At 46.7% G+C, this 25,574-nt stretch overlaps 1 protein-coding gene across 4 annotated transcripts in view; it reads right to left on the reverse strand.

Annotated features, from left to right (window-relative positions):
• The window catches only part of MYO7A (myosin VIIA), a 70,821-nt gene extending 45,798 nt beyond the window's left edge, over positions 1-25,023 (reverse strand). For 2 of the 4 annotated variants that reach the window (XM_063326804.1, XM_063326786.1), the window contains exons 1-15: positions 24,455-25,023; positions 21,301-21,414; positions 20,107-20,259; positions 17,125-17,142; positions 13,862-14,046; positions 12,064-12,185; positions 10,049-10,191; positions 9,833-9,946; positions 9,270-9,423; positions 8,532-8,608; positions 6,682-6,801; positions 5,320-5,462; positions 4,671-4,881; positions 4,044-4,179; positions 3,519-3,625 (exon numbers count right to left, since the gene is read on the reverse strand). In XM_063326804.1, the coding sequence (XP_063182874.1) occupies positions 3,519-3,625; positions 4,044-4,179; positions 4,671-4,881; positions 5,320-5,462; positions 6,682-6,801; positions 8,532-8,608; positions 9,270-9,423; positions 9,833-9,946; positions 10,049-10,191; positions 12,064-12,185; positions 13,862-14,046; positions 17,125-17,142; positions 20,107-20,259; positions 21,301-21,414; positions 24,455-24,778 (2,121 nt within the window). In that variant the 5' untranslated portion in view covers positions 24,779-25,023. Of the gene's footprint in view, positions 1-211; positions 275-3,518; positions 3,626-4,043; positions 4,180-4,670; positions 4,882-5,319; positions 5,463-6,681; positions 6,802-8,531; positions 8,609-9,269; positions 9,424-9,832; positions 9,947-10,048; positions 10,192-12,063; positions 12,186-13,861; positions 14,047-17,124; positions 17,143-20,106; positions 20,260-21,300; positions 21,415-24,454 lie in introns of all 4 variants that reach the window. The other 2 variants (XM_063326795.1, XM_063326815.1) reach the window with 2 other exon arrangements.
• Positions 25,024-25,574: the final 551 nt, after the last annotated feature.

The raw sequence follows: 25,574 nt of genomic DNA on the forward strand, positions 1-25,574 counted from the left end.
AGCTCTTCTGAGTGAAATCTTAGAAATCAATGACACAGTCATACAGCTGCATCTATTCAACAAGGCGTAAAAATGCTCTCCATCACATTGGTCACTTGAGATGGATCCTCTATAGATAGTGCAGGAAGAGGAATAAACTGACAAGAGCAAAGCACAATCCTTGCCAAGGAGAGGTGAATATACAACAGAGGAACTCATGTATTCAGTTTACCTTTGGTGTGGGTGTGGGCGAGGGCGACTGGCCAAATGTACTGGATGCATAGCCACAGAGAAACTACATGAAGCACAGGTAAAAAAAAAAAAAAAAAAAACAAAAAAAAACAAAAACCAAAAAAACAAAAACAGAGACAGAGAAGAGCAAATAGTGAAAAGAAGGAATAACTGAAACGGGAACCTGACATTGTTAGTCCTGGAGGTCTGGCTGTTAAAATATTTAATGAACAAAATGCATTAATTCTTAATTTTTTGTCTGTCCCCCTCCTGGCTTTTCCCCTTTGTCTCCATGTTCACTTCCCTGAAGCTGAGGGAGCTGACACTGCACAGCTCTTGCCTCTTGGAAACAACTCTTCTACATCTTTGAACCTCACTCATTATCCAACCAGTTTCAGCCACCCCCACTCCTTTCCCTCACACATCCCTGCTCCCTTGTGACCGGTGCTCTCAATGCACAGCGGGTCGGAAGATGTCAGGGAAAACCCAAGTTTTCACTAAAATTCTAAATAAGTCCCTCCCTTCCTCCCTAATTTTAATCCAACTGATCAGATAGTTTCTACAGAACTGAAATTTTTGCTTTTCCCTTCACTGGTTTCCATCCCCCACTGCTCCTTCTACCTGTTCCTTGAGCAACCAGTGCTGTCAGACCATATCGGCTGGTTCCTCAGAGGAATGGCGTACAATTCCCACTGAATCCACCATTTCACTGCTCAAAGCACTGTTCCGATTCAGCAAACACATGCAGACAGACCTCCTCCATCATGGGCATGTATAAATCAGGCTGCACAGCCCCGTGTGCTCCAGCAGTACCCAGTTCACCACACAGGTTTCACTGTGCACAAATATGCGGTCTTTTGGGGACCAAACGGTTATTACAATATTCACAAAAACACCCTTGATTAGCTTTCAAACTTCTCTGAGGTGTGGCGCTCTCAAGTTCCTGGCATATAAGGATCCCATTTGAAAGACTGCATGTACAGCAGATATGGACTTGCTTTTCATCGACTCACAAAATCCCATAAACTCATCAATAAGCTCCTGACGACCAAAGGTTGGAAGCTGTTGAGCAAAACGCCTCATTATTTGATTTAGCCCTTAGCAAAGCAGCCATTTGTCTCCTTCTAAGGGAAGATGCCAGATTTGACTGACCTGGCTTGAGTGTCTCTGGAAGATTTCTCCACAGATTCTCTCACTGATGCTCAGGGAAGGTGTGCACGCTTCCAAGAAGAGCCTTTGCCCCAGCTCTTTGCTACATGCAGTCCATTCCCATGACCCATGCTCACCTGCCCCTTCTTTTGGGGAATGTGTTTTAAGAAAGGGCCTGCAAAGGTCATTGAATTTTGGTGGAAAGCAATGGCAAAATCATCACCGCCCCACGTTGGATCCTACTCATCTGAGCAGTTCTGTTTGCTTGGTGTTTAGGGGATCTGTGCTCTCCTAGTTCACAATAACATTACGCATGATTAGGGGAGCTGGCACACAATGTTTCTTCCTCTTCCAGCTCCAAGCTAGTCAGGTTACTAATCTCTCATTCAAATAAGAAAAGCAGAGATCATTAAAGTATCAAAGCACAGGGACCACCAGGTTTATTTCAAGAAAAGTGCTCTGATGCTTTAAAAGGTCTCCGCTCTCATGTCCTAGGCAAAGCCCAGGTGGACATCTCAATTTTGCTGTCATATACTTCCAGCATCTTTTAAAGCTTCTTGGTAGGTGTTCCTGTGAAGAAGTCTGTATGATTGTGTAAACCTGAGAGCTCCCTCTCTTTGATTCCCCAGAGTGTGTCTCCCCTCTGCCCGAACAAGCAAGAAATCACTTCCAAGGTGAACTGCAAAGCTTGCACCGAAAATAAAAAGCATTGAGGAGCAAGCAATAAAAAGCAAAGTAAAAGGCAGCACTGATGCTCAGGGAGTTAGCGCCTAGTTCAGCAGGAGTGTCCACATCTGGGGACAGCTCTGAGCCCACTGGGAGAATCATGCCAATTGGTAGCTGAATTGGGGCTGATAAATGTTATCTTGTTCTTAATGAAGTCAAAAGGATCTTGACCGTTCATTTCAGCAGAAGCAAAACTAAGTGGCTAAGGGTTATGAACAAGGCTTGCAAAAGTGGCTGTAGCCTATTTAAAGAAATTTCTTGGGAATTTAAACATTTCTTTCCCTTAGGAGGCAAAGGAATTCAGCGCTTATATCTGTTTGGTACTCCTGAAAGTTCCTAAGTCCCTTGGATCATCAGTGGCAACAGCAGGCAATTGGAGACAGGACCCCCAACTTCTAAAAAAACTTGGTTGCTTTGGAAAATTTTCTCCCCACTCTCTGCAGTCCCATGGCTTTGCCTGGGGAAAGACCGGGGGATTTGGCCATAGTGACCTACCTGTGTAGACTTTCAGGTTCTGCAAGGCTGATATTTTATAACAGTTTCTACTTTAATTTGGGGAGCAGGGCTAATGATGTCTTAGTCAGGAGATGTAGATATTCAACTTACTCAAGAAAACATCATATATTTAGAAGCCTAGAATGGTTTGGGTTGGAAAGGACCTTAAAGATCACCTAGTTCCAGGGCAGGGACACCTCCCACTAGACCAGGTTGCTCAAAGCCCCATCCAACCTGGCCTTGAACCCCTCCAGAGATGGGTGAAATAGTCGCTAATCTCAGCATTTAAGCTGGTATCCTAGTAATAAATGCTCAAATGGGATGGGAAGACTTAAAACAATAATTGTGCCTTTCTCCAAATCTTCAGCACACGTGGTCTTCTCCCACACTGAGACAGGAGTAAGCACACACCTTCCTGGAGTACTGGGATCTAGATAGGGGAGCCTTAAAGTTCAGCTTTCGTAACTGGTCACCTGCCTCTGTTTTTGTAACAGTAAAACACGACTGTTGGCTGGTCTCTCCAACCCCTGCTGTGGTGCTTAATGGCCAGCCAGATTGTCCACAAGTTCTGCTCTTGTCCACAAGTATTTGGTTTTTACTTCTCACTCTATTATACCCAGATCTGGACTACTCAACTGCAGGGGGTAGCTCTTTCTCTCTCAGATTTCTACAATCACAAACCTTATTGTCCCCATCCTTACACAATTATGAAAAGAGCAGTCACAGCACAAAATAATATTTGATGAATTGAATGCAGTGCACTGGGGGTGTGAGTGTGGATGTATCCGTGACACCGCATGAACGCTTTCTGATGGTTGGCCCACATTAACGTGTTGGAAACAGCCCAAACAGCATCAGAGCAATATGACTCTTTGCAAATCTTCTGCCCCTCCCAGGAACAACCCCCGTGAATAAAGATCTTCTCTCGCCTGCATTACCATTGCCACATCTGCTTGGAAGATCTGCTTGATGAATTTGTTTTTTGAGGAATGCACCAGCTGAATGATGTCTCCATGCAGCGTGTCCCTGTTTTTCTCCAAGAAACCTAGAGGAATAACGGGACAACACGTAGATAGATGACACAGTGCAACATGGCCGGGATGCGCCCTGCAAGCAGCCTCTGGATCGCTGGGCTACTGGCAACTGGTTCTTGGGGAGGTACTGAGGGTAATGAGTGGGCAGAGAAAGGGGGACCAAGAGAAGGAAGACACTGGCACATCTTGAGACTGGATCAAGGTGCACGTGGTGCAAAGCACTGCAATTCTGTCATGGGCATGCAGGAGTGAAAGAGCACCAACATCTGCAGTTCACGGGCACCGCTGAAGGTCCAAGTCACTGCAGCCAGAAAAGGAACATACTGACACTACTACAGGCGACCATCCTGCTCTGCTCCAATGCGGCAGCAGCTCACCTTCCCCCCAGCATCCCCTCACACCTGCAGTTCCCCAGGAGCTGCCCCATACCTTTTGTTTCGTAGTAAACAATTCCAGCAAAGTGGTTAATGCCGAACTGTGTTTCATAGTTGTTCTTTGGAGGAATATAGTTGGTGTTAAGCTTGTGCTGGGAGTTCAGCTTGTGTAACATGGTGGCATCCGTACCCTGTGCACGCAGGAAAAGATCTGATGTTTAACCAGGGTTTGTCCTACTAAAATAATTTTCCAATCAACAGTACATTTCTTTTTTTGTCTTGAGTGACAATGTGTATTTATTTTGAGAAGAGATGTGTTGGAGGGGATATCTCAAGTGCAGAAACTAAAGAAATTGATTAAACATCACCGGTATGTTGTGCTATATTCAAGATAGCACTCCAAAGGGAATACATTTAACATTATTTTCTCTTAAACTTTGTCAAAGACTCTTCTTGAGCCTCTTGCAGGAATATTCTTCCATCAGAAATACCAACTTGTTTTAAGCATGGTTGTGGTACTCATGGAAGAAAATGTGACAGAGCAATAAAAACTATGAATAAGCAACCCAGCGGTGGATGTGCACTTGGGGCTGATCAGCCCTCTCACAGGTGCCAGCATGCAAAGTGCAAAGGGGGTAAAAACAGGAGAGTCACCCGCAGCAGGGCTGAGCCCAAAACACACCTTGGGGAACTTGCTTTCCTCGTCAATGAGGGAGATGATGTTCATGGGCTTGATGGCAATCATGTCCAAGGCATCCTGGTTATCAGTGAACTCGATGTGCTGCCAGTTGATGTTCTCCAGGTTGTACTCCTCCTGCTCTAGTTTGAAGACGTGGCGCACAAAGAACTGCTGCAGGTTCTCGTTCGCAAAGTTAATGCAGAGCTGCTCAAAACTGTGGAGGGAAGGTCAAGGAAAGGCCACTTTAGATCCACCATGCTTTATCTTTGTCCATCTCTCTCCATGATTGAAGCAGTACTCTCAGACCTTGTCAACCACTCCGTAAGGTTGCTGCTGGATGAGAATTTCCTTATTGGTTCAGATAATCAGTTTTTCTCCCCCAAAACGATGTTATAGACATTATACCTGTGTAGTCTAAACCAATTGGAGGTTACCTCCTATGGCTATTACGTGGCCAATACTTAAACAACTAAAGGAAATACATTGTCTGCTGCAACATAAAAGTGATTAGTTCCGATAATCTCTCATATAGAAAAAAGCTTCACGCAGTCCAGTCCTGCTCACCTCAGGAAAGGTGAAAGGACTGCAAGACCTTGACTTTGGGGTGGTGAACGAGGGTTAAGACCTGGTTCTTCTTTTGCAGGCTCCATACCTGTTCACAGTGAAGTTTTCAAAGCCAAAGATGTCCAGGAGGCCAATGGATCTCCTGATACTTTTGAGTTCCTGGGAAGGAGGTCTGTAAATTGCAGCGTTGATCTTCTCCACGATCCACACAAAAAGCCTCCCGTAAATTCCCTGCAACATTCCAAAGGTAGAGCTCACCAAGACGTGTTGTCAGTTCACCTTGCTAGTCTGTAGCACCACTCAGGTGGCACAGGCTCCCCTAAAGCATGGCCAGCAACTGGACTGTCCTTGAGGACATGTTCACCAACATTTATGCCAGACTCTTGGTACGGTTTAAAGCTTCAAGAGCTCTTATGTAGGTTAAGAAAAATGGATCTGAAAGCCTAGATAAAAGACAACTGAAAGCAAAATCCCCAGATTTTGGATCTATGGGCTTGCTCTAAAGCCAGACAGTTCTTTTCTTGGTTTCCAAACATCTCTCTCTACAGATCAGCAGAGCCTTGTTACGCTGCTAGGCAAGCTGAGGACATCTCACCTGGACAAGGTGCTGACTTAAATGTTGAAGCACTGGCTGAACTTGCCAATTTAATGGAGCAGTCATTGCTGCTTCAGTAATTCCAGAACTCCAGTTTTACAGTGTTATTAATTTATTTTATATAAGCTACAGCAGTGCTACCAGGAGGATTCAAAAGCCCATCACCACCAGGTAAGTAAGTCACTGTCTGAATTTGCAGACAAGTTAGGTATCAAACCAACTAGCTTGATCTACCAGTCCCCCACAGATAGAGTGGGGGGACCAAGCTGGCCAAAGTATGCCACCAGTGCTTGTTTTGCAACCTTACACGGGGCTGCAAGCAGCACAGCAGTGATATACACCCACCCCATCACCCCAGAGCCTCAGGTGTTGCTCTCTCTAAGTGCTCTGATAGCTGCTGAACTGCTCTATCCCTGTTCCTGTGATGTTTGACTTTTTATTTACTGCTGCAGGCATGCCCAAATCCTGCAGCTCAGGTGTGGGTGTTACAGGTGTTGGTAGAGCTGCTCTGATTTATAGCAGCTGAGGATGTAACCTTGGGGCCCAAGGTGAGATATTTTCCTGAAGTTGAGGTGAAGTCATTTCAGAATGCTGGCTCCTTTCACAGGTCATCTTTGAGTATAGATAGTCTCAAGTCCAGATTGCTAATACCTTGAAGACCAGGCTATCTAGACTCCTTCCATCTCAATTCCTTGTGCGTGCCAATGAGAACATAGTTTCAAGGCCATCTGCTCATCTGAGCTCACATGGGCACCGAACGAGACACTTTTCCTGTGCAGTGGATGCTCTGGTCTCAAAACTGGCAGATTTCTTCAGTTTATCAACAAAAGCAGACAGGAATGCCCTATGATTTACCTTTACAAAAGCATCCCTCACATCCAGCGCTTGTTCCATGCTGAGAGGGGTGGATACAGTCTCACCCCTGGTGATTATAGTCCGGCTGGTAAGGCAGTTCATCACATCCTGAGGGTCAACCTGGCAAAGATACCACCAAACACTTGTTGACTTTACAACACAAGAAGTCCTTACAATGACCTGAGCTACTGGCCTGAATGTGCATGGCCAGAGAGGAACAGTACAGCCCTCCATGGCTGGAGGTAAATGACTTTTCTTATCTGTGCAGAGCAAATATCTCAAACGATGCCACAGGCATTTTCAGAGAGAGTAATTAACACTTTTATACAGTGTTGTACTATGGAAAGTGTTCTTGGGACTTGGTGTGAGATGTTAATGAGGTGTGGGGAGAGAAGATGAAAAAGCAAAGCCTGCAAAGCTGTATCCTACCAGCATGAATGTAGCTTTGCATCCCCTTCACCCCTTTTCATACTTCTGAGATCAAGCCAGGGAAATGGCCACCCCCTGAAGTACATGAAAACAGCCTGCAGGCAGCTATGGATCACACTCTGGGACCAGCCTGTGGAGATGAGATGGTGTCCCTCAGTCCTGATACCTGCTGGGGAGGCCACGGAAGAATGCTCCAGCCACTGCATGGACGGTTTGGGTGAGGGTCATCTCACCTCACTTCAGATACACACAGTGTAGTGAACGGGATCACGCAGCCAAACCAGTTTCAGAGCACAAAAAGGTGAGATGCGGGGAGTTGTTATTAACTCGGCTCCATCTCACCTTGACAGATGCTTATCGATCCCTATCTATGCAGAGATAACTTGGGGGGAGCTGTGGAAATGGCTCAGCCCGGGGTGGGGGTGGTCTCAACACTGCATTACAATAAGAACTGGCACCCAAATGGTGCCTTTAACAAACAAAATGCCCTGAGTCACATCCCACCACTATTCCGTGAGTGTGAGTGCCAGACATCACAACATAAACACCACTGTCTAAGGGGCCATCAAATCACCAGAGATGACCAGCCCAGATAGTGCAATCCATTCAGGCACAATCCTGCCCAGTCATTGAAACAGGATATTTAAGTCCAAAGTTTTGGGGAGGAAAATGGGGAGTCTTCCAAAGATACAGCTGGCCTGTAGGAGATTCTTCCCCCCTTGCCCAGGACGCTGTGCCAGGTAACTTCCCGGGACTGAGTGGCCTTACCTGAGAGAGAGGGTAAGTGATTCAATAACATACGTATGATGTCTAGCATGCTTTAAGATCGTGATCTGTGCACTCCTTTAAGGTATTCATATCTAGCACGCTGGTGGTTTCTGTTGTTACTTTTTGGGATCGCTTTTTAGTGTGCTCTGTGAATTGTGGTTTTTTTTTCTTTCCTTAAGTTGCAATACTGCATTCTTCCATTATAGCCATAAAAACTTGCAATAGTGGTGTACCGGACCTGTGAGTGAAGTCCAAATAAATTGCTAATTTGAACCTCTCAGTGAAGTCTTTTTCTCTCCGTCACATATAGATGACACCTCTGTCTCAGTTGCTGTAATGAACTCTCTCTACATCAATGAGGGAAACACTCCATTTTAGGAACTGAGATATTTTGGATGTCTTTTTTAGGGTGACTTGCCAATGAAGCAGCTGTTTCTCACCACTGATGTGAAGGAGAGCTCAGATACCCAGCTGAGATGGAGACACCCACCTTCATGCAGCCAGTGCAGGGCAAGACATGGCTTACCCGGGCCTCTCCAGCCTCCTAGAGCTGGTGGTGCAAGAAGAGCCTGGCTCAGACGAAGCTTTGCCACAACACTAGGAATACGGGAACAAGCCAGAAAGGGGACAAGCAGCACCGCAGAGCCACTGACCTCCAGCAACGATGCCGCAGTGATTAGTGATGCCGACTGAACAACCTCGCAGGCATCCAGGTTGTCATAGGTCCGAGCTGGGGGGAGAAAGGCAGAGGGAGAGCAGTCAGCAAGGGACACAGCTCTGCAGAAGTTAGATGGGGAGTGGGAAAGGGTCTTTCTCCAGTGGCTCCCTGTGATGGCCAGGTGAAATATGGCCCTTAGAAGCGAGAGAAAAGTTCATGTGACTGCTGGAGAACTGCTGCTGGCTGCAAAGGACCTGTTCTCTGCTCTGCCAGTCACCTGAAATGACTGACGGGGTAAAAACATTTCTAGCATATAAGTGCTTTAGGCTTCTGTCTTCCAAAGAGGCTTTTTAAACAACTGTGTCATTTCTGACAGCAGGGCAGTTTGGTACCTTTACAGAGGCATTTCCAGTCACACAGGCGCTTGTCAAATGCTCCATTAGCCTCTCCTTGCAAAACCTGAGTCTGCTGAATGGCCTGTGGCCATATTCCACCTCCCCACATTCAGGAAAGGTGGATGTCACTGAGAATCTGGCAGCCCTGCAGAGTGGGCAGGTGGATTTATTCCCCCTTTCTTGTCCTTACATGCCACGATAAGCACCGGAGTCCCTGACATGGCACCATGGTATGTGATCTGAATAAAGCCCTCCATCCCTAAGCTTGGCTCCCTCTCACCGTGCAGAATAAGGAGTAGAAGTGCGCTGGACCTCGTCCCTGTATTTTGTCTTGTTACCTTCATATTGCAGGTTCCCCATATGCAGGATGGCAGCCAGCAGCTTGGAGATCTCCCAGTTCTCCGTGTCGGTGAACATAAGGACCTTCATTGCGGAGCGGATGTTGGCGTACTCCTTGCTATCATCTCTGCCATCGCAGGTTGTGCAGTTACCCTGGGGAGGTGAAGAGGTCACACAGCGCATGGGGTAACAGTGCAGAGTAGTGCACTCTCTGCTCTGCCTTGATGGGGCCACACCTGGTGTACTGGGTCCAGTTCTGGACCCCCCAGTTCAAGAAAGACAAAGAATGACTGGAGAGGGTCCAGCAGAGGATACAAAGATGATGAAGGCACTGGAGCACCTCTCTGCTGAGGAAAGGCTGAGAGCCCTGGGGCTGTTCAGCCTGGAGAAGAGCAGGCTGAGAGGGGATCTCATCAATGCTCAGCAAGAGCTAAAGGGTGGGTGGCAAGAGGATAGGGCCAGACTCTGGGGCTGCAGAGGAAGTACCTCTCACTTCTCTCTCCTTTGCTAAGAAGCCCTCACCACATCACCCCACCAAACCTCTGCTTCGCTGTGCTCTCACCATCGCAAGGTAGTTGTAGTCCGTGGCTTTCCCAAGACCCAGCTTCTTCTTCTGCTCCATCGTCATTCCTCTCAGCATGCAGTAAAACACATGGTAATTCCTCTCGTCCTGGGCCTGCAGTAGAAGAGCAAGTGTTAGCTCTGCGAGGAGAAACGGCACTGCAAAGGTCGACTGACCGAGTGCCCGCTCCCACGCCTTGCATATATATCACCTTACCTGCCTGCAGACCCGGGACTTCTCCAGCAGGTACTGTTCAATCTTCGCTCCCTCGATGGCTCCCCTTTTGTTGAAGTGGATGTCGATGTACTTCCCAAATCGGCTGGAGTTGTCATTACGGATGGTCTTTGCATTCCCGAAAGCTGTGGGGAAGAATTGCAGTGGCTTAGAGAGGACCTGATGCACGGGGGATCACGGCTTTGGTCTCACGGGCAAAAAAATAATCAAAAGAGGGGGCCTGAGAGGGTAAAATCAGCCCCAAACTTTTTCCTTTAAGTTCGGCTGGCTCAGTTTCACCTCAGTGTGGGGAAACAGGATTTACCGCAGGTGACTGTTGTCAGAAATAGAGAGGAGCACAGAGAAGGAGGCATGGGAACGGGGCGACCTTATCCAGGAGGAAGGGCCAGGACAGCAGGATTGTGGCAGCAGCGGATGAAATACAGGAGGGTTGAGCAAGGCTGGCAGGAGGATGCTGCAGAGCGCAAGGTGACGCTGCGCGGGAAATGACAGAGCTGCTGGTGAGTGATTTTGGTGACTGAGAGGGGAAGGAAAGAGCTCATCCTTTAGGGAAATACGTAGAACCAAGCCAGCCTCCAGAGGGAGACTCCTCCCTGCAAACTGGCTGTGTGCAGAGGAAGGTACCCATGTCCATCCTTTGTGTAGGTGTGGACCACTGGCATGAGAGCCTTGGCCAGCACGCCCTGGCTCCAGGATGGCTGGCAGGTGATGGAGATGCATTTGAAACACAGAACCTTTCTCCCCCTCAGTCCTGGCAGTGATGAAGTGCATGTTCCAAAACACCCTATGTGCGTGCCATGATGCTTTCCAAGGCCAGCGGTCAGGCAGCCCTGCGGTGCCCCGAGAGCCTTGTTGCATCTTCATACCACAACTGAAGGAAGCTCCAACAGAGCACGGAGAAGGAAAGCTCGGCCGGTGACTTTCTCATCTGCTCTGCTAACATTATGCATGGAAAACAGTTGGGATATTCGCATTTCCATTGATTTCCAGGGGGTTATTTACCAAGAAAAACACTGCTCTCTGTGAGGAGCAGGAGAGGTAAAAATCGTGTTATTCTTTAAGGAAAATGTTATTTTTCTGCATAAGTGCAAAAGGTCCATCTGGCACCATGCTGGGGCCAGAGGGTCAGATCCCTTATTTAATTTACAGACATCCAATTAAAACAGCGGGGCTGATCCACAGTAACAGCTTGCTAATGTTATCTATTAAGGCCATGAGCCAGTTCTCATTATCTGGTTCTTTCTTGAACCACCTCTATTTCTTTTTCTGCATTCTGCTGCCGTTCGCTGATCTTGGAAGGAAATGGTGGGGTTTGCTATCGTGTATTGCCAGCGCAAGGTGCTTACTCTGTGAAGCTCTGGTCTAATTAATCTCATCATCTGCTGAATCAGCAAGGAATCGGAATAGGATTTTTGCAACTATGGTCAAATAAAACAAAACAAAAAAAATCAGTTGAATGCAGTATTTACAGGATATTGGTGTTCTGCATACAGTTATAATTCCAGCTCTGGAAGAGGTGGTGAGATTTTTCAAAAGAGATTTGTGTATTTGGTTACCAGCATTTTTTAAAATCCCAGACTACACAGAGAATTAGGTAAAAGTCAGGCTTCCGCTTTGAAATTCTGGGGGGAAAACGTACTGATTTAAGTGGATAAAACATGTTTTTCAATTTTAAGTGAATAAAACAATTGAAAAAATTTTCAGGTCAGCTGAAATATGTAACTCAAAAACAGGTGTCAAAAACAATAATGGAAAATTTAAGAGCCCAAATCAGAGAATGTTTGTCTTGTGAAAAATAAATTCAGATGGAAAGAAACCAAATATGCTGTTTAACAACTGTTTATATCATTGCTTTTGATACACTTTTTAATTTTGTCACTTTTAAAAACTCAAAATACAACAGAATGACTTACATCTGGCCATGTTTTGTGGTTCCTGAATCTGATTTATTTTTTTTTTGTCAGCAAAAAAAATGCCTCCGTCATGTGAGGCCTCACCTTCCAAGATGGGATTTGCCTCCAGGACCTGCTGCTCGATCCAGGAGTGCTGACCGCTGATGGCAGCCAGGAACTGCAGAATCAGTTTTGTGCTTTCTGTCTTCCCTGCTCCGGATTCACCGCTGCAAAGACACCGGGAATTGAGGTCAGTGAAAGCCGTACTGCCCCCCTGCCAATGTCACTCTCTCTGTCTCCACAGGGACTGCTGTCTCCGTGCCTCCTCTGTTAACACAGGTACGATGAGGCCACTAAAGATGGGTTTCCAGCATCCCATGGACTGGCTGTAGGAGAAACGGTAGGACACAGTACCAGACAAATCCAGCCAAGGTCCAGATTTGCTTTACAGTCCATTTGTCCCAAGCTGTTGCTTGGGTTTGGGTCTCTCCAACAAATGCCATCATTCAATCAGTGCTAAGAAGGTCAGGAAGCACTTTCAGACAGTGCTTTTCCAGGTATGATCACCAGACCATGAGCCTGTGGTTCAAGAGCTGGTTGGTCCCACGGAGTAGCTTCATCGTCAGTCTTGAGCTGCCAAAATGCACTAGAAGGCAGACTGTGAAACACTGCCTTTTAGAGGCAGGCACTTTATCAGGTCCCCTAGACATGTCCAACTAAGGGGCAGATAGGAGAGGAGAAGATCATGGGGCAAGAAGCAAGAGTTACTCCTCAAAGCTTTCTCTCCACCGAACTCTGACTCCTGTTATCTTGCATGCCCTTGTTTAAGCCCTGACCATGTCACCCTGCCATGCAGGTTCTGAACGCAGGCTGTCACACCGATGGTGGCAGTTCTGGAGTAGGGCACCACACTCAGCGCGGGCCCTCTGATGGTACAAGAGGAAGGGCTGGGCAGAAATCCCTTGCTGTAAGTCTATGGTCTGTCCAATACATGGAGTAACCAGTATAAGTGATTTAAATGGACCTTCCTGGTGCTAAATAAAAGAGCACTAGGGACTGCGCCCTGCCCCCGTGGCCCAATTGCCTCACTTCTCAGGGTTGGCTGGCCACTGGCACACTGCATCACGCCTGTCCTTGATTCTCTTCTAGGCCCCATATGATGCTATTTTAGCCCCGCAAGGTAATCATTACTGCATGGCCTTTTCAGTCCCTCGTATCTGAAATACTGTGCATGGGGAGCTCCAGAGTAATGTTTTTATGCAATGAAATCTGAAATACCATGCATGGGGAGCTCCAGAGTAATGTTTTTATGCAAATGAAACTTAAAGCAGGCACGTCTTGGAAACAGGTGGTGCCCTGAAGGCACCAAGACTGTCCGGGGATTCAAAACTTGATAGGACAGCATTGGAGGGCTGAGGGAACCAACATTTGGGACAGACACTGAAGTGAATTATACCCATAACTGTGACCAGGCACTTCTTGGTGCCCAAGGTTGACCAGTCCAGAGCAGAGCCATGCAGGGAGACACCAGTTCAGCAGTATGAACAACCACGGGTCCAGTGCTCAAGCTTGTCCCAGGCCCTTTCTTGTGCAGAATGTATAGATCTCTACATCTTTGATGGCTGTAGGAGTATTGAGCTTAGATTTAAATTTGAAATTAAAAATGAATATGTGATCTATTGGGTTGTAGGGTAAGTACCAAAGGATTGATAAATAAAGCATCTTTACTAGGAACAGTGACTGCAAACAGAGACCTCCTCTGCACTGGGAATATGTGGATGGAAGATCTAATAGGTCATTCAAATTTCTGATTCTGTTTGATGAGCTGCTCCCTGTCAACCACGTTGCAGGTGCTCAGCATCCGTTTTCAGGATATGGCTCACTTGGGAATTCATCAACTCACCTTATGATACAACACTGGTCCTTGTTGTTGCGCTGCATGTTGAAGTAGCAGTTGTCAGCAATTGCAAAGATGTGTGGTGGCATCTCACCAATCTTTTTGTTGGTGTACAGGCGTATCTGCTCAGGTGAGTAGATGGGTAGGAGCTGGTAGGGGTTCACTGCCACCAGTATTGAACCAGTGTATGTCTGGAGGAGAAGCACATGAAGGTTTATGGGGACGGTGAGATGTAGCTGAGAGGCTTTGGCAGCTTGGATGGAGTGCAAAGGCCAGAAAAATCAAGGCTTTTCAACGGCTGGATGGAAGATGGTGTTCAAGTCAAAGATGGTTGCAGGGTGGAGCCTGAAGCAAAATTGTAACAAATATCCCAAACTACCTAAATCAGTTCATACTCAGCCCTGCTCATGCACAGCATGGATTCAAGCCTTAATTCCTATTTCAGATGCTCCTCAGTTAAGCTTCAGAGTTTCAAGTCAAGCTCATATTTGCAAAAATACCGCCAGAGCCAGCACATATTCATACATACCTATGCATTGCACAAATTATGAGAAACGAGAGATGAAAGAAACCTGAAGACGATTGCCATATCTCAAAGCAGGACCAGCTGGAACCAAACCACTCCTGACAGACGTCTGTCTAACCTGTTTTTATAAATCCATGACAGAGCTGCTAAGCCTCCCTCTGCAACACATTCTTCTCTACCATCTATGTCTAACCAAACTACTCCATGCTGCAATTTAAACCTTTGCACATTGATATGGTCCATAAAGTCCCAACATACCCCTTCTCAGCTATTTCTGAGTCATTTTGGGAAACGGCTTTTTGTCCATCCCATGCTCTCTGTTGCACTGAACGAGCGAAGCTGTCCTGAGCCTTGGGCAGCAAAACCCTTCCTTTGTGGTGTCTTTCTTTTAAATTTCTGCCCTTCCAGAAGCTGTTTCTCTCAAGCCTCTCACCAAAGAACTCATGACCTCTGTCACCTTGTTCAGACACAGCCCTGAGGTTGGGAGGCTTGGCCACATCCCAAGCTCAAGGCAGATATTCAGGATCTCCTTTGCCAACTTCAGCTGTCTAAAAGTTAGTATCTAGAGCAAGTGAGTCAACAGGGCTCCATCTCAGACTAACCAAGGGGCATGAGATGAAGGCTACTTTCACTCCATGACTTCAAAGGAGCCAAGACGCCTTCTCTAGGTTAAGTTTTGGAAACTAAAGTTACAGGATTAATCTCACTTTTCTTCCCTGGTGGGACCAGATGTGAAGGTGCCCTCACTGCTGCATATATTCTTTCCAGGGGAAAAAAAAATACAATTTCAATGTAAAAATAATCCTTATGGGTTTTTATCTGCATGGCCTAAACCCAACAATAAGCCTTTGGCACAAAGCAGCAAGGTGGCAAAGGCAAGGTGCTTGTGAGCGGAGAAGAAAAAATCTCTGTGCTCTGCTGGCTGCTCCTCTTTTTGTGAATATTGCAAACTGGCTGATGTATAAAAAACTCTGACACGTTCCTCATTTCTGACAGCAGCAAGATAACTACCACTGCTGGGGAGAGCAGTGGAAAGGGAGACACAAGCCCCAGGTTGAGTTCCTCCCATCAAGCCCAGCAACCCTCGATCACGATGGAAAGGGCTCTATTGGAGTGAGATGACAATTTGTTTGCCACCATCTACGCAACACTTCCCCACCAGCTCAGCCTTGCTGAAAGGCAGCCAGTAGGTGGCAACTGTGTCCTATAGTAGGGATGGTGAAAGCCCTGAGGGACTCAACACTTTCTAGCCTCATGGCCAATACCAGAGAGCAACTTTCTTTTCAGTCCCAGGTGAGGTTTGAATTTACAGTGGTAACTAAGGAAGGATATGATAGCCTTCCCTGTAATAGTGGGTTACGTGCCAGTAAGGGAAAAAAGCTCTTTAAGCTCGAGAACGAAGTTGTCACAAATCCAAAGGGTAGAAATTGGCTGTGAAATCGCATAGAATGGATGTTAAAAGAAGAAGGCATTGAAATAAGAAAGCGGAGAAGTCCCAGAGCAGCCTTCAACAGGGACAGAGCAGGTAAGCTTAGAGCTCAGAGAAGGAATGAGCTCAATTTCTGAATGGGATCATGTCACCAAGATCCCCAAGGGACACCAAGTCTCCTTCCTGGGAGCATCTCCTGTGTGAGATGCTTGAAAGGCTCTTTTCCTTGTCATAATTTATTACCAAGTCAATTTTAGGGACATTTCTAATCTTCCTTGAGCCTCTTCTCAAAAAAGACTGACCCTTTGCAGAAATCCCTGTGTTTCAGCCACGCTGGTCTGCTCTGCCCCAAACGCAGCCAGCAAGACTTTTAAAGGAGTTAACCATTAGTTGCAGGAATGCGTTCTGGATGCTCTCACTGACCCTTCCCTTGTGATCCACAAAACACTTCGTCAGCACGAACTCTTGTACTATTGCTTGTTTTTGTAGGTCTTCCCTAGTTGATAAGTACTCACCATTTGCCCAGTTCTCACGGCTGAAGGCAAGCAAAACTTTGTCCACTTTGCTGATGAGGGGCCAAAGGGCACCAATGTTCTCTCTCTGGTTTCTATTGCTGGGTGAAAGCAAAGCCCTCCTGTCTTGGGAAAATAAAGCTTTACCGATAGGCTGGGGCTCTGCCATGGCTGAGCAGAGGAACCACATCTCAGTGCAAACTCCTTACTGCCTGCATGACCTACATCTTAATTAGCCCCAAACAAATCCTTTCTGAGCCTGCTTCCCTCGCTACCCAGAACACCGTGGCTGACTTCATCTGGATTTTTATGGGGTTAAAACTCGACCAAACATTACTGCGTCTTGGCTACCCTTAGAGAGCAGCAGCAGTCAATGGTTTCGTCTCCAGAGAAGGAGTTCTAACCTTACTCAGGAGTCCAAACTCCCCACCAGATGCTCTTTCTATACAGCGTGGCTTCTCTCAGTGCATGCAAGCCAAACCGTGGGCAGCAAGCCCTTGTTGAAGTTTTCCTCATTTTGCTGCAGAAGTTTCTTTCCTCCAAGTTAATGTCATTACGGAGAAGCACTTACAGCTTTAACCGCATTCACAGGTTGGGGCCTTTCCAGCTCTGGGAAAGTGTCACAACTTCACCGTGAGGGCCAAGCTCTGCGGCAAAGGGGATGATGCTCTCAGTGCACTTGTGAAGCAGCAGCAATGGTGGTGCAAAGTAAATGAGAACGCCACAATGGTGAACAGAAACAAGTGATCCAGTGGCAGGCATGACAGCAATTACAAATGACAGCGCCAAGAGTCATACTTACCCTCCCGCCGCAGTTTGTCTTACGAGTAAAATGTGAGGGGGGAGAAAAAGGAAAATTATATTTTATTAGAGCAGAATTACACCCTCCACCAAGCTAAGGAGATGAGGAAACAAGGGGGACTGAAGTCCCATTGGAAAAGTCACCCTTCACTCAGCAGGCTCAGAAATCCTTTCAAGCAGTGAAGGTAAAGTCACACTGAGCTTCACCATCTTTAAGACAGAGCAAATTACACCCTGGAAAAAGCCACCTCAGGACACTGGGTATCCCCTACCCACATGGCATCCATACGGTTCCTTGGCTTTGCAAAACTGCCATCAATATTTACCGCATTCAGCACAAATCAACTCCTCCCAGTGCCACCACTCTTAAAAGATGAGACCTGAAGTTGGGTTCCTGAGCATCCAACAACACACATGTAGACAGAGGTGGTTTACACGCCTCTCCATCAAGCTCTGTGCTGTATGTAATTTTGAGATTGCACTAATTGCTGTGTTGTACCCAGGATCATGGGCTGGCACTCCAAAGCCATTAGTGGCGTGGAGCAATCAAGGCACAGTAACTGGAAGCTCTGACATACAAATCCCTTTGTGGGATGGGGCCACCCCTTATGTACTTGCTCTGTAGGACACGTGGCTCTGTCACCACCAGACCTGAAGAACTCGTAAAGAAACCGCACGGTTACCGAGTCACTTCAGCCCAAATCACCACCCACACTCACCTCCAGGTTAGCAGCTACTCTTTGCGTTAGCCCTCATTAGTATGATGCTGCCAAACAACTCCCTGCCAAGTGCTCGTTCATGTTCATCGTCTCCCTGCATGCCTGTGAATAGCTTGGTGAGGGAGCTCAGAGGCAGAGCTTTACTGAAGAAGCTGGTTTTATTCACAGGTAATCTGATATTGCACCCATGAAATGTTATCTGAGGACCTCTGTTCACTTAGTGAGGCAACAGGCCCTTGCCTGATGACATAGGGACCCTGGGAGAGACACGTGGACACCAGTGAAAAAATAACCCAACATGACACCAGCTTTCTCAGAGAGCAAGAGAGAGCTGCAGGAATCCACTTGGTACCACTGCAGGGTGCCCACAAACGGGAGAAAAAGGGGCAGTGCTCAATGGATAAATGTTCCATGAATGATCCAATCAACTACAAATTATTGGCTACTTGTACTTCTTGGTTGTTTGAATTCAGTTATCCACATGAGTGCTACATCTAACTTTGAAGATGGACATGCTCTGAGCCGGAGGAGGTAGGACTATAGACCTCCAACGTGAACTTCCCTTCCAACACAAACTCTTAAATGATAGGCAAGCTCAATCCAGCTCAAAAGTAATCACCTCATCTGACAGGCACCTATTTTTGCACAGCTGAAAGGCAGTCTTGGCTCTGTTGGCACTATTGATAACTCTGGTGACTGCCGTGGGTGCTCAGTGCACATGGAGACACACCACCTCAAGTATGAATTTGGCCCTGTTAACTTTTGTTAGTTTATCATTATAAATGGCTGAGGCTCCCTAAAGAGAGCTCCAGGGAGTAACTCAGTTCATCTAACATCTGATTTATTTTCTGGTCATGGCTTTTTCTCTAAACTGACATAGGCATCACGCACAACAAATAAGGTGCCTCGGTGAGAGATGAATACGGGGGTTTCTATTCTCCTCCAAGATTTGGGGAATTAGAGATGCCTTTTCAGCAGCCGTATCTCCTTTCTCTAGCATTGAAATCCAACTCTGAAAGAAGAGATGGGTATCTTCAAGAGTTGGAGGCAGGGAGCTGTCAGCCGTATGTAACAGAGTGGTCTGTTCTCCATCGTTGCCCAGCTCTAACCCAAAACCATCCTTTCAAAAGGTACTGGACATCAAGCAGAACAAGCAGACTTGACAGATAAAATCCTGGATACAGTCTGTTAGCTTATGCTATCTGGGAAGTCAGACTGTACTGCAGTACCCTCTGGCCTGAAATTCTAGTAGTCTTAGAGCCTTTTGAAAATCAGATTGCCAGGTGGCTTTGAAAAGGCCTTCAAAGGCACAGCAGACACTCAGATGAGTTCCTGAAAACTGTAGGATTTGAGAGCAATACCACATTTTCCACATTTGCGAAGTCTGCTTGAGTACATCAGGTAGTGGCAAACACACACACACTCTCTGCACTGCTGCCCCAAGAAAGTGCACCAGACTATGTCAGCACACGGCATACTGATAAAACCAGGCGCGAAACCTGAATGCTGACTCTTGCCCTGCTGGGGAGGTGGCCTTTGTGATGTTATTGCAGAAAAGAGATGCAGTTCTGGCTGGCTCCTGTAAAACCCTCAATTTCTGAATATGTGGTGGGGTTGGCAAGGCTGCACTTGGGTCCACCGGACATGACATGACTGAACTGACCTAAGGAAGGACACTGCTGTCCCCAGACATCAGCTGTCAGGATCCCAGGCAACCCAGAGCTAATAAGTCATAAACACAGATGGGGGAGATACTTTAGAGCTGTTCTGGAAGTTGCTCACTTCATTGTTCCCAGTTATTTCATGCATGCACCTCCTCGTCCTTCCTCCACCCCTTGCACCTCTGGCAATTGTTGTCTTCACCCACTTGGGCTGAATGACTTCAGTGGGAGAAGGACCACATCCAGCATGCAGTTGTCAAAGGCTTTTGCTTTAGGATTACTACAGCATGCACATGGCCTGGGTTGAACTGGTTATTGCATGTATAGAAAGTTAATGCATGTGCCCAAAACTTCTACAAGGGCTACACAGCGAGTGGCAAGGACTGTACTTATTACCTAACTCATGGGGTCTTTCACTGGAACATCCATGAACCCTGCAACGTGTCCTCTACAGTGTAGAAGCCCTCCAGCACTTGGGTCCAGGTGAAGGTAGAAACCCAGATGCTCAGTTCAATTAGGGTTTCACCCATGGGGGTTCCCCAGAGCTAAGGAGAGAAGGGGATGCAGTACAGAGCAAGAAGTGGAGGTGGCGAGGACACTTACATAGATGAGGTGCTCCCGATAGCGGATCAGCAGGTTCCTGAGGATTCCTGCCTCGTTCAGGTCCCCCAGGCGGATCATGTCCTCCACTCCATGGATGGAGGTGGGGTGCATGGGTTTGATGTGGCTGGCATTCTGCGGGGAAATCCAGTGCTCCTGGGAACAGAGTGAGGACAGAGGAAGATAAGGCAAGTGAGATACCACTGGGGTGGTGTCTCATTTGGTATGAGAGACAGAAACAGCCCACCCCAAACAGGAGAACCAGATGGAAGAATGTACACGGGAGAGCATTAGCCCAGAGGTCAAAGCTTCTATTCCTGGGACACAGCAGTGACTAATTTGAAAGATTCCTAGCAGAAGAAGGAAAACATCTTTTGGTTTACTGGAGAAACAAGAGACATGAGGCACGAGCCATCCTGATAGAAATATCATCCAGCACATCAGGGGTGTTTTTAACAAATAGCAGGTTTCTTCTTCTCTTCACACAACTACATTTTCACATCACTGGTTAACCCTCTACCACAAAATACCACTGAGCAGAGAAAAGATGATTTAGAATAGGAGAGAGGGATGCACAGGGGTGGCAAAAGCACACCTTTATTGGCAGAGTGTCATTTAGACTGATCACTTCTAAAGGGCTTCAAAAGCCACTACAAATTGGACACCATGACCCTCCTGAACCAAATCTCTTTCTGCCATCCTTGAAGGGAAAAACAGCATTCACAATTATCTCAGTCTGGAAAAAAAATTATAAAGGACAGAGAACCTTCTCTGGTCACCCTCTGCTTGTGATATAGATGCTCCTCTAAAATAGCCACCACTGCACACAAGTAGGGGTCGGAAATTGAAGGAGAACCAGTGTTTGGGCACATCCTGTATTGGTAGGAGGTCAGAAAGGACTGGAAAATAATAGAGGAACAGCAGGTCAAGGTAGGTTTGCTCAAAGCACTATTTAAATGTACTTTGGAGGCCTCCGTTATCATTGTACTCTAGAAGCTTCTCAACCTCTCACTCACAATACCACCACAAAAGTAGGGACACATTATCTTGCCCTTACAAATAGAAAACTATGGCACAGTTGATTCCAAAAGGACATATGAGAAGACTGTGACAAAGTCAGTCATCATGACCCTATGGGTCGTGGCCTAGCCAGGCCCATAGAGCTGAAGAAGGGTCATCACAACCTTTTGTACGTACATTGCCTTCATCATCCACAACCTGGATCTGTCCAGAGTCACACAGTTTAACCACCGCTCCAATGGGGACGTCGAATTCCCGTCCAGTTTTGAGGTCCATCCACACATAATCCCCCTGGAACCAAAGAGAGGGCAGTTACACTCAGGTTCAGCATCCCCTGCGATACAACTTGCTGATGTTTTGTACCCAAGTCATTGGTACAATTCAAATGACTCCGTTTGCAAACCAGAAACCATCCCTTTTTCACAGATGCTCAGGAAACCCCCCGCAAGGTAACAGCAGTAGGGCATGCCCCGCACAGCACACACTAGCTCTCCGTTTCATGAGCTCGTGAGTGGTTGCTGGCCACAGACTGCATCCAGCAAGCAGGTTACAGAGCATTGACAACGGCAGAAAAACTGAGCTAGAGGTTTCCCCCTGTTCAATGTACAAGCCTGCAAAGTCACACTTAGGAGATGGGTTTCAGCTCTGGAAAACCTTGTCTAGAGGCTTGCGGCACATTTTTTCCTTGCAGATAACCACTGTCAAATATACATTCCCCCATCTTGGAGTCTGGTGAAAAGGGGATGACTAAAGAAGGGTTAAATACATACCAGAGAGGTAGATACGTATACTCCTCCACGAGGTCTCCCAGCTACAGTGATATGTAGGTGGGCTCTTTGCATTTAATTCTTCTCAGTGGATTTTATCTACTGTATGTCTAGCTGCTTCCTGAAGCTGTGCGAAGTTTTAGCATCCATAATCTCAAAGGAAGCGTTTAACTACAATTAGTGTGAAAAGCTGTGCCCTTTTGCGTGCTTCAAGTGTGTCACCTCTTTCATTTGAGACCTCTTTGTTTTTGTTTTGGAAGACACAGCAAGTAGTTGACCCCTATCCACTCACTCCATGTCACTGGTGATCCTACAGACCTCTTGCCAGTCCTGCTGGGCAAGGGACTATCTGCTCATCAGCTCTGTGGATATTAAATTACTTGAATGCAAAAAGGCTATTAAAGAAGCTGTTTTCCTCAAAACAGAAATACACCCCAAAATAACCCAAAAGTGGGGCCCACACTCTTTGAAACAAGGCAGAATTATTTTCCGCCCCTAATCTCAATGTGAAGAGGTGCGAAAATTGGGAGTCACCTAGTTAAATTATTGTCAGACATGCTGCATCAAGCAAGATAATGTACTTTTTCATGCATCTGAGTTTAATATTGTGAACTTGCAGCCCCACCTAATGCCACAGCCCTGGTGGGCATCTCCACTTGTACCTGTTAAGCACAACGCAAATGCAGTATCTACCTTCTGAAGTCCTGAAAAAGCACTGGGAGAAGGGAAAGTGAAAAATAAGAGGGATTGCTTTGCACATGCTGAGATATAACCCCTTTCTGAGCATCCACTATTGACCATTTCTATGGACAGAGCATTTATAGATTTGGTTTGACCCAATGGGCTGATGAACAACCTTCAGGTCCGCTCCGGGCAGTGGGAACTGGAGACATCCAGCAATATAAAACGTGGTGAAACGTTCACCATCCATGTCATTGCTCAGCAGGACTTCTGAGAGAGACCAACCCATGAGTGCCACAGGGATGTAAGGCTACACCCAGGGACCCACACATGGAGAAATACTACACACGAGGAGACCCCAGCTGTTTTACGGTAGACTCCACCCTTGGCAGCTGCTTGCTAGGTTTCACCTAGGATATTAACAAAGTCATCCTGCTTACATGGAGTTGAGGATTCACCCCTTAGTTTGGGTTTTCTTTTCCTCAGAGGCTTGTGCTACGGCACTGTTGTAAGTACCTTTCCCCATCTCATAAAAATATTATATTCAGATCCTTTTCTCATTAGCTGCCTTACCCCCACATCCCATAACTCAGTTAAAAAGGAAAAAAACCCCACAAACTAATGAATGCAGTAAGTCACGCACAGGTACATTATAAATCCACTCATATTAATATTTATTTCTTAGCTCCTTTGATCCAAGACTCTCACAGCATTTCAGAGCGTTCAGCACTGTGATCCTCGCTGCATAGCTGGGAAAATTCACGCACAGGGTGGGTAACTCGATCAAGGTGTCAGCAAGAGAGGAGGCAGGTTTCTCAGTCCCTGCTCAGCAGAAAGCCCTTCTGACACCTCATCAGCTGCATAAACATTGCTCTTGATCAAGAAAACAGGAGTTGTGATGCTGTTTTCTTATTCTTTTAAATCTCTAATTCTGAATAGCTGTAAAAGCAGCCTGCTTCACATGTTCTGTTACCACACAGCTGAGATAAAAAGGCAGCCTGCTCCCCCCAAGGTAAATTGATACTGCACTACCACTAAGACAACCCCTGTGCTTTGCCTGCCTAGTGCACAGAGTGCTCGTCCCCCTAAAATGCTCTTTCTAAAGACATTAAAGTGCAGTTCTTAATACTGGTGAAAAAAGCAAGTCTTATGGGATGGGCTAAGCCGGTAAGCTCAGAAAGGTCTAGGGAGTTAAAAAATAACATCACTTATTAAGAGTGACGACCTATTTCCTTCCCTGACTTTAATGAATTTGATATAAAACCCATGGAAGTCAGTTACACTCCTTCCGCTGATGCAATCGCCTTCGGATCAGCCCCAAAAGCAGCAGATATATCGGGGATTTCAGGGCAAATGGGGGCGATTCACGTATTTGCCAGCTCGGGCAGACTGGCTTACCAGTTGCATAACCTGCCTCATGCCTAGACTGATGTAGTTTATTTTCCAAGACACACGACAGAGTACTGGAGAAGTGAGAATACCACCAGTCACTTTACAGTACCAACATGGTGCAATTCCTCCTCCTCAATGCAGCCGCTGGGTGCTAGTGTCCTTCCAAATGCTCTGGGGCAGACCCCCAGGACCTCACAAGCTATGGGCAGTGACAACGAAACAGCGGTGCCAGAGGAGGAAACACCACCACGGGCGCACACACAGATCAACACAATTCATGAAGAGGATCTTTAGGAGGAGCTTCCAAGTGCAAAGAGCAAGAAGATTGCACCACAGGGGAGCTGCAGTGCTTGGGAGGGAACAAAGACTTCAGGAGGAAGGAGAGAGAAGCTGGCACAAGCAGTATAAGGATCCCATCAAACAGCAAGACCAATTTCAAAGTGGCCTCAAAGCTCCCAGCCATGTTCAGAGCTTGGGACCCCCTATCTTACCGCTAAAATGGTTGTGGGCTTCAGGGCCTGGTTGACATTGCGGAGTAGTGTCCATTTGCCCTGGTCTCTCTCCTGATCTTCCACCACCTCAGCGCATGGCTGCATGAAAACGACTTTCTTCTTCTTCAGCATTTCCAGAATCTCACAGTGGTATTTGTCCCTTTCTCTGCTTTCTATGTGTATTCCACCATGAATGCCAGGAAGCTGTGGTTGCTTTGCTTTAGACCTCCAGCGTGACCGTGCCTGCTGCTTGCAGGACACCCTCTGACCTGATTCACAATATGGCTCTCGGTAAAGATCTTCTCCTAGCAGAAAAATTTCCATGCACCAGCCATGGTCCTCCACTGGCCATCTAGCATGCTTGCTCCATAGAACTGGTGCTGCCGGAGTCTCAAAGCAAACTGAGCAACTTTGCTTCTCTTCACTTAAATTCTTCCAGTCTCTCCAGTCAGGGGTGATACTTGGTCAGAGACATGAAGGACACTGCAACCGCCCGTTCTGGAAAAACGACTGCAGCATTAACTGGAAACCTCTTCATTTCCCCAAGACTTCTCTCCGTTACCTTCCTTTCTCAGTGAACTAACCATCTGCCAGCTTGAGGGACTTTCAGCACAGAACACACTCGGGTACTTATTAATCCACAAATGCAGTCAGTCCCCATGCAACACATGGCATTTAATTAACCTAATACCTTTACATACCAAATTAACCAAAGCGCAGCGGGAACCCAAAACCAGAGACCATCTGCATTTTCTTTAAACTGATCGCCTTGAGTAGATCCATAGCAACTGAATTTTAAATAATTGAGTGGAAGGTGTTCAGAGCAGCACAGCCTCTGTGCCTATAGGTGAGATGGGCACTTGGGCTGTGGATGAAAATGTGCTAAATATGAGGACCACGGAGATAACGAGGTTGCACTGACTGCTCCACAGACCCACTTCTGCAATCCCTCCTTCTATGTAGGGAGGACTGTTCTTGTAAGGACTAATCAGGACTGCTGGCCCAACCATAAGAGCACAAGACATTTTACAGTCCCCCTAGATTTGCTTTTTCCTATCCTGTCTCAGATAGATACACTCAAGATTTCTCATTTTCACCTAGGAAGGTCTTTTCGGCTTAT

Source organism: Chroicocephalus ridibundus, chromosome 1, assembly GCF_963924245.1.
Source record: "Chroicocephalus ridibundus chromosome 1, bChrRid1.1, whole genome shotgun sequence".
NCBI classification, from domain to species: Eukaryota; Metazoa; Chordata; class Aves; order Charadriiformes; family Laridae; genus Chroicocephalus; species Chroicocephalus ridibundus.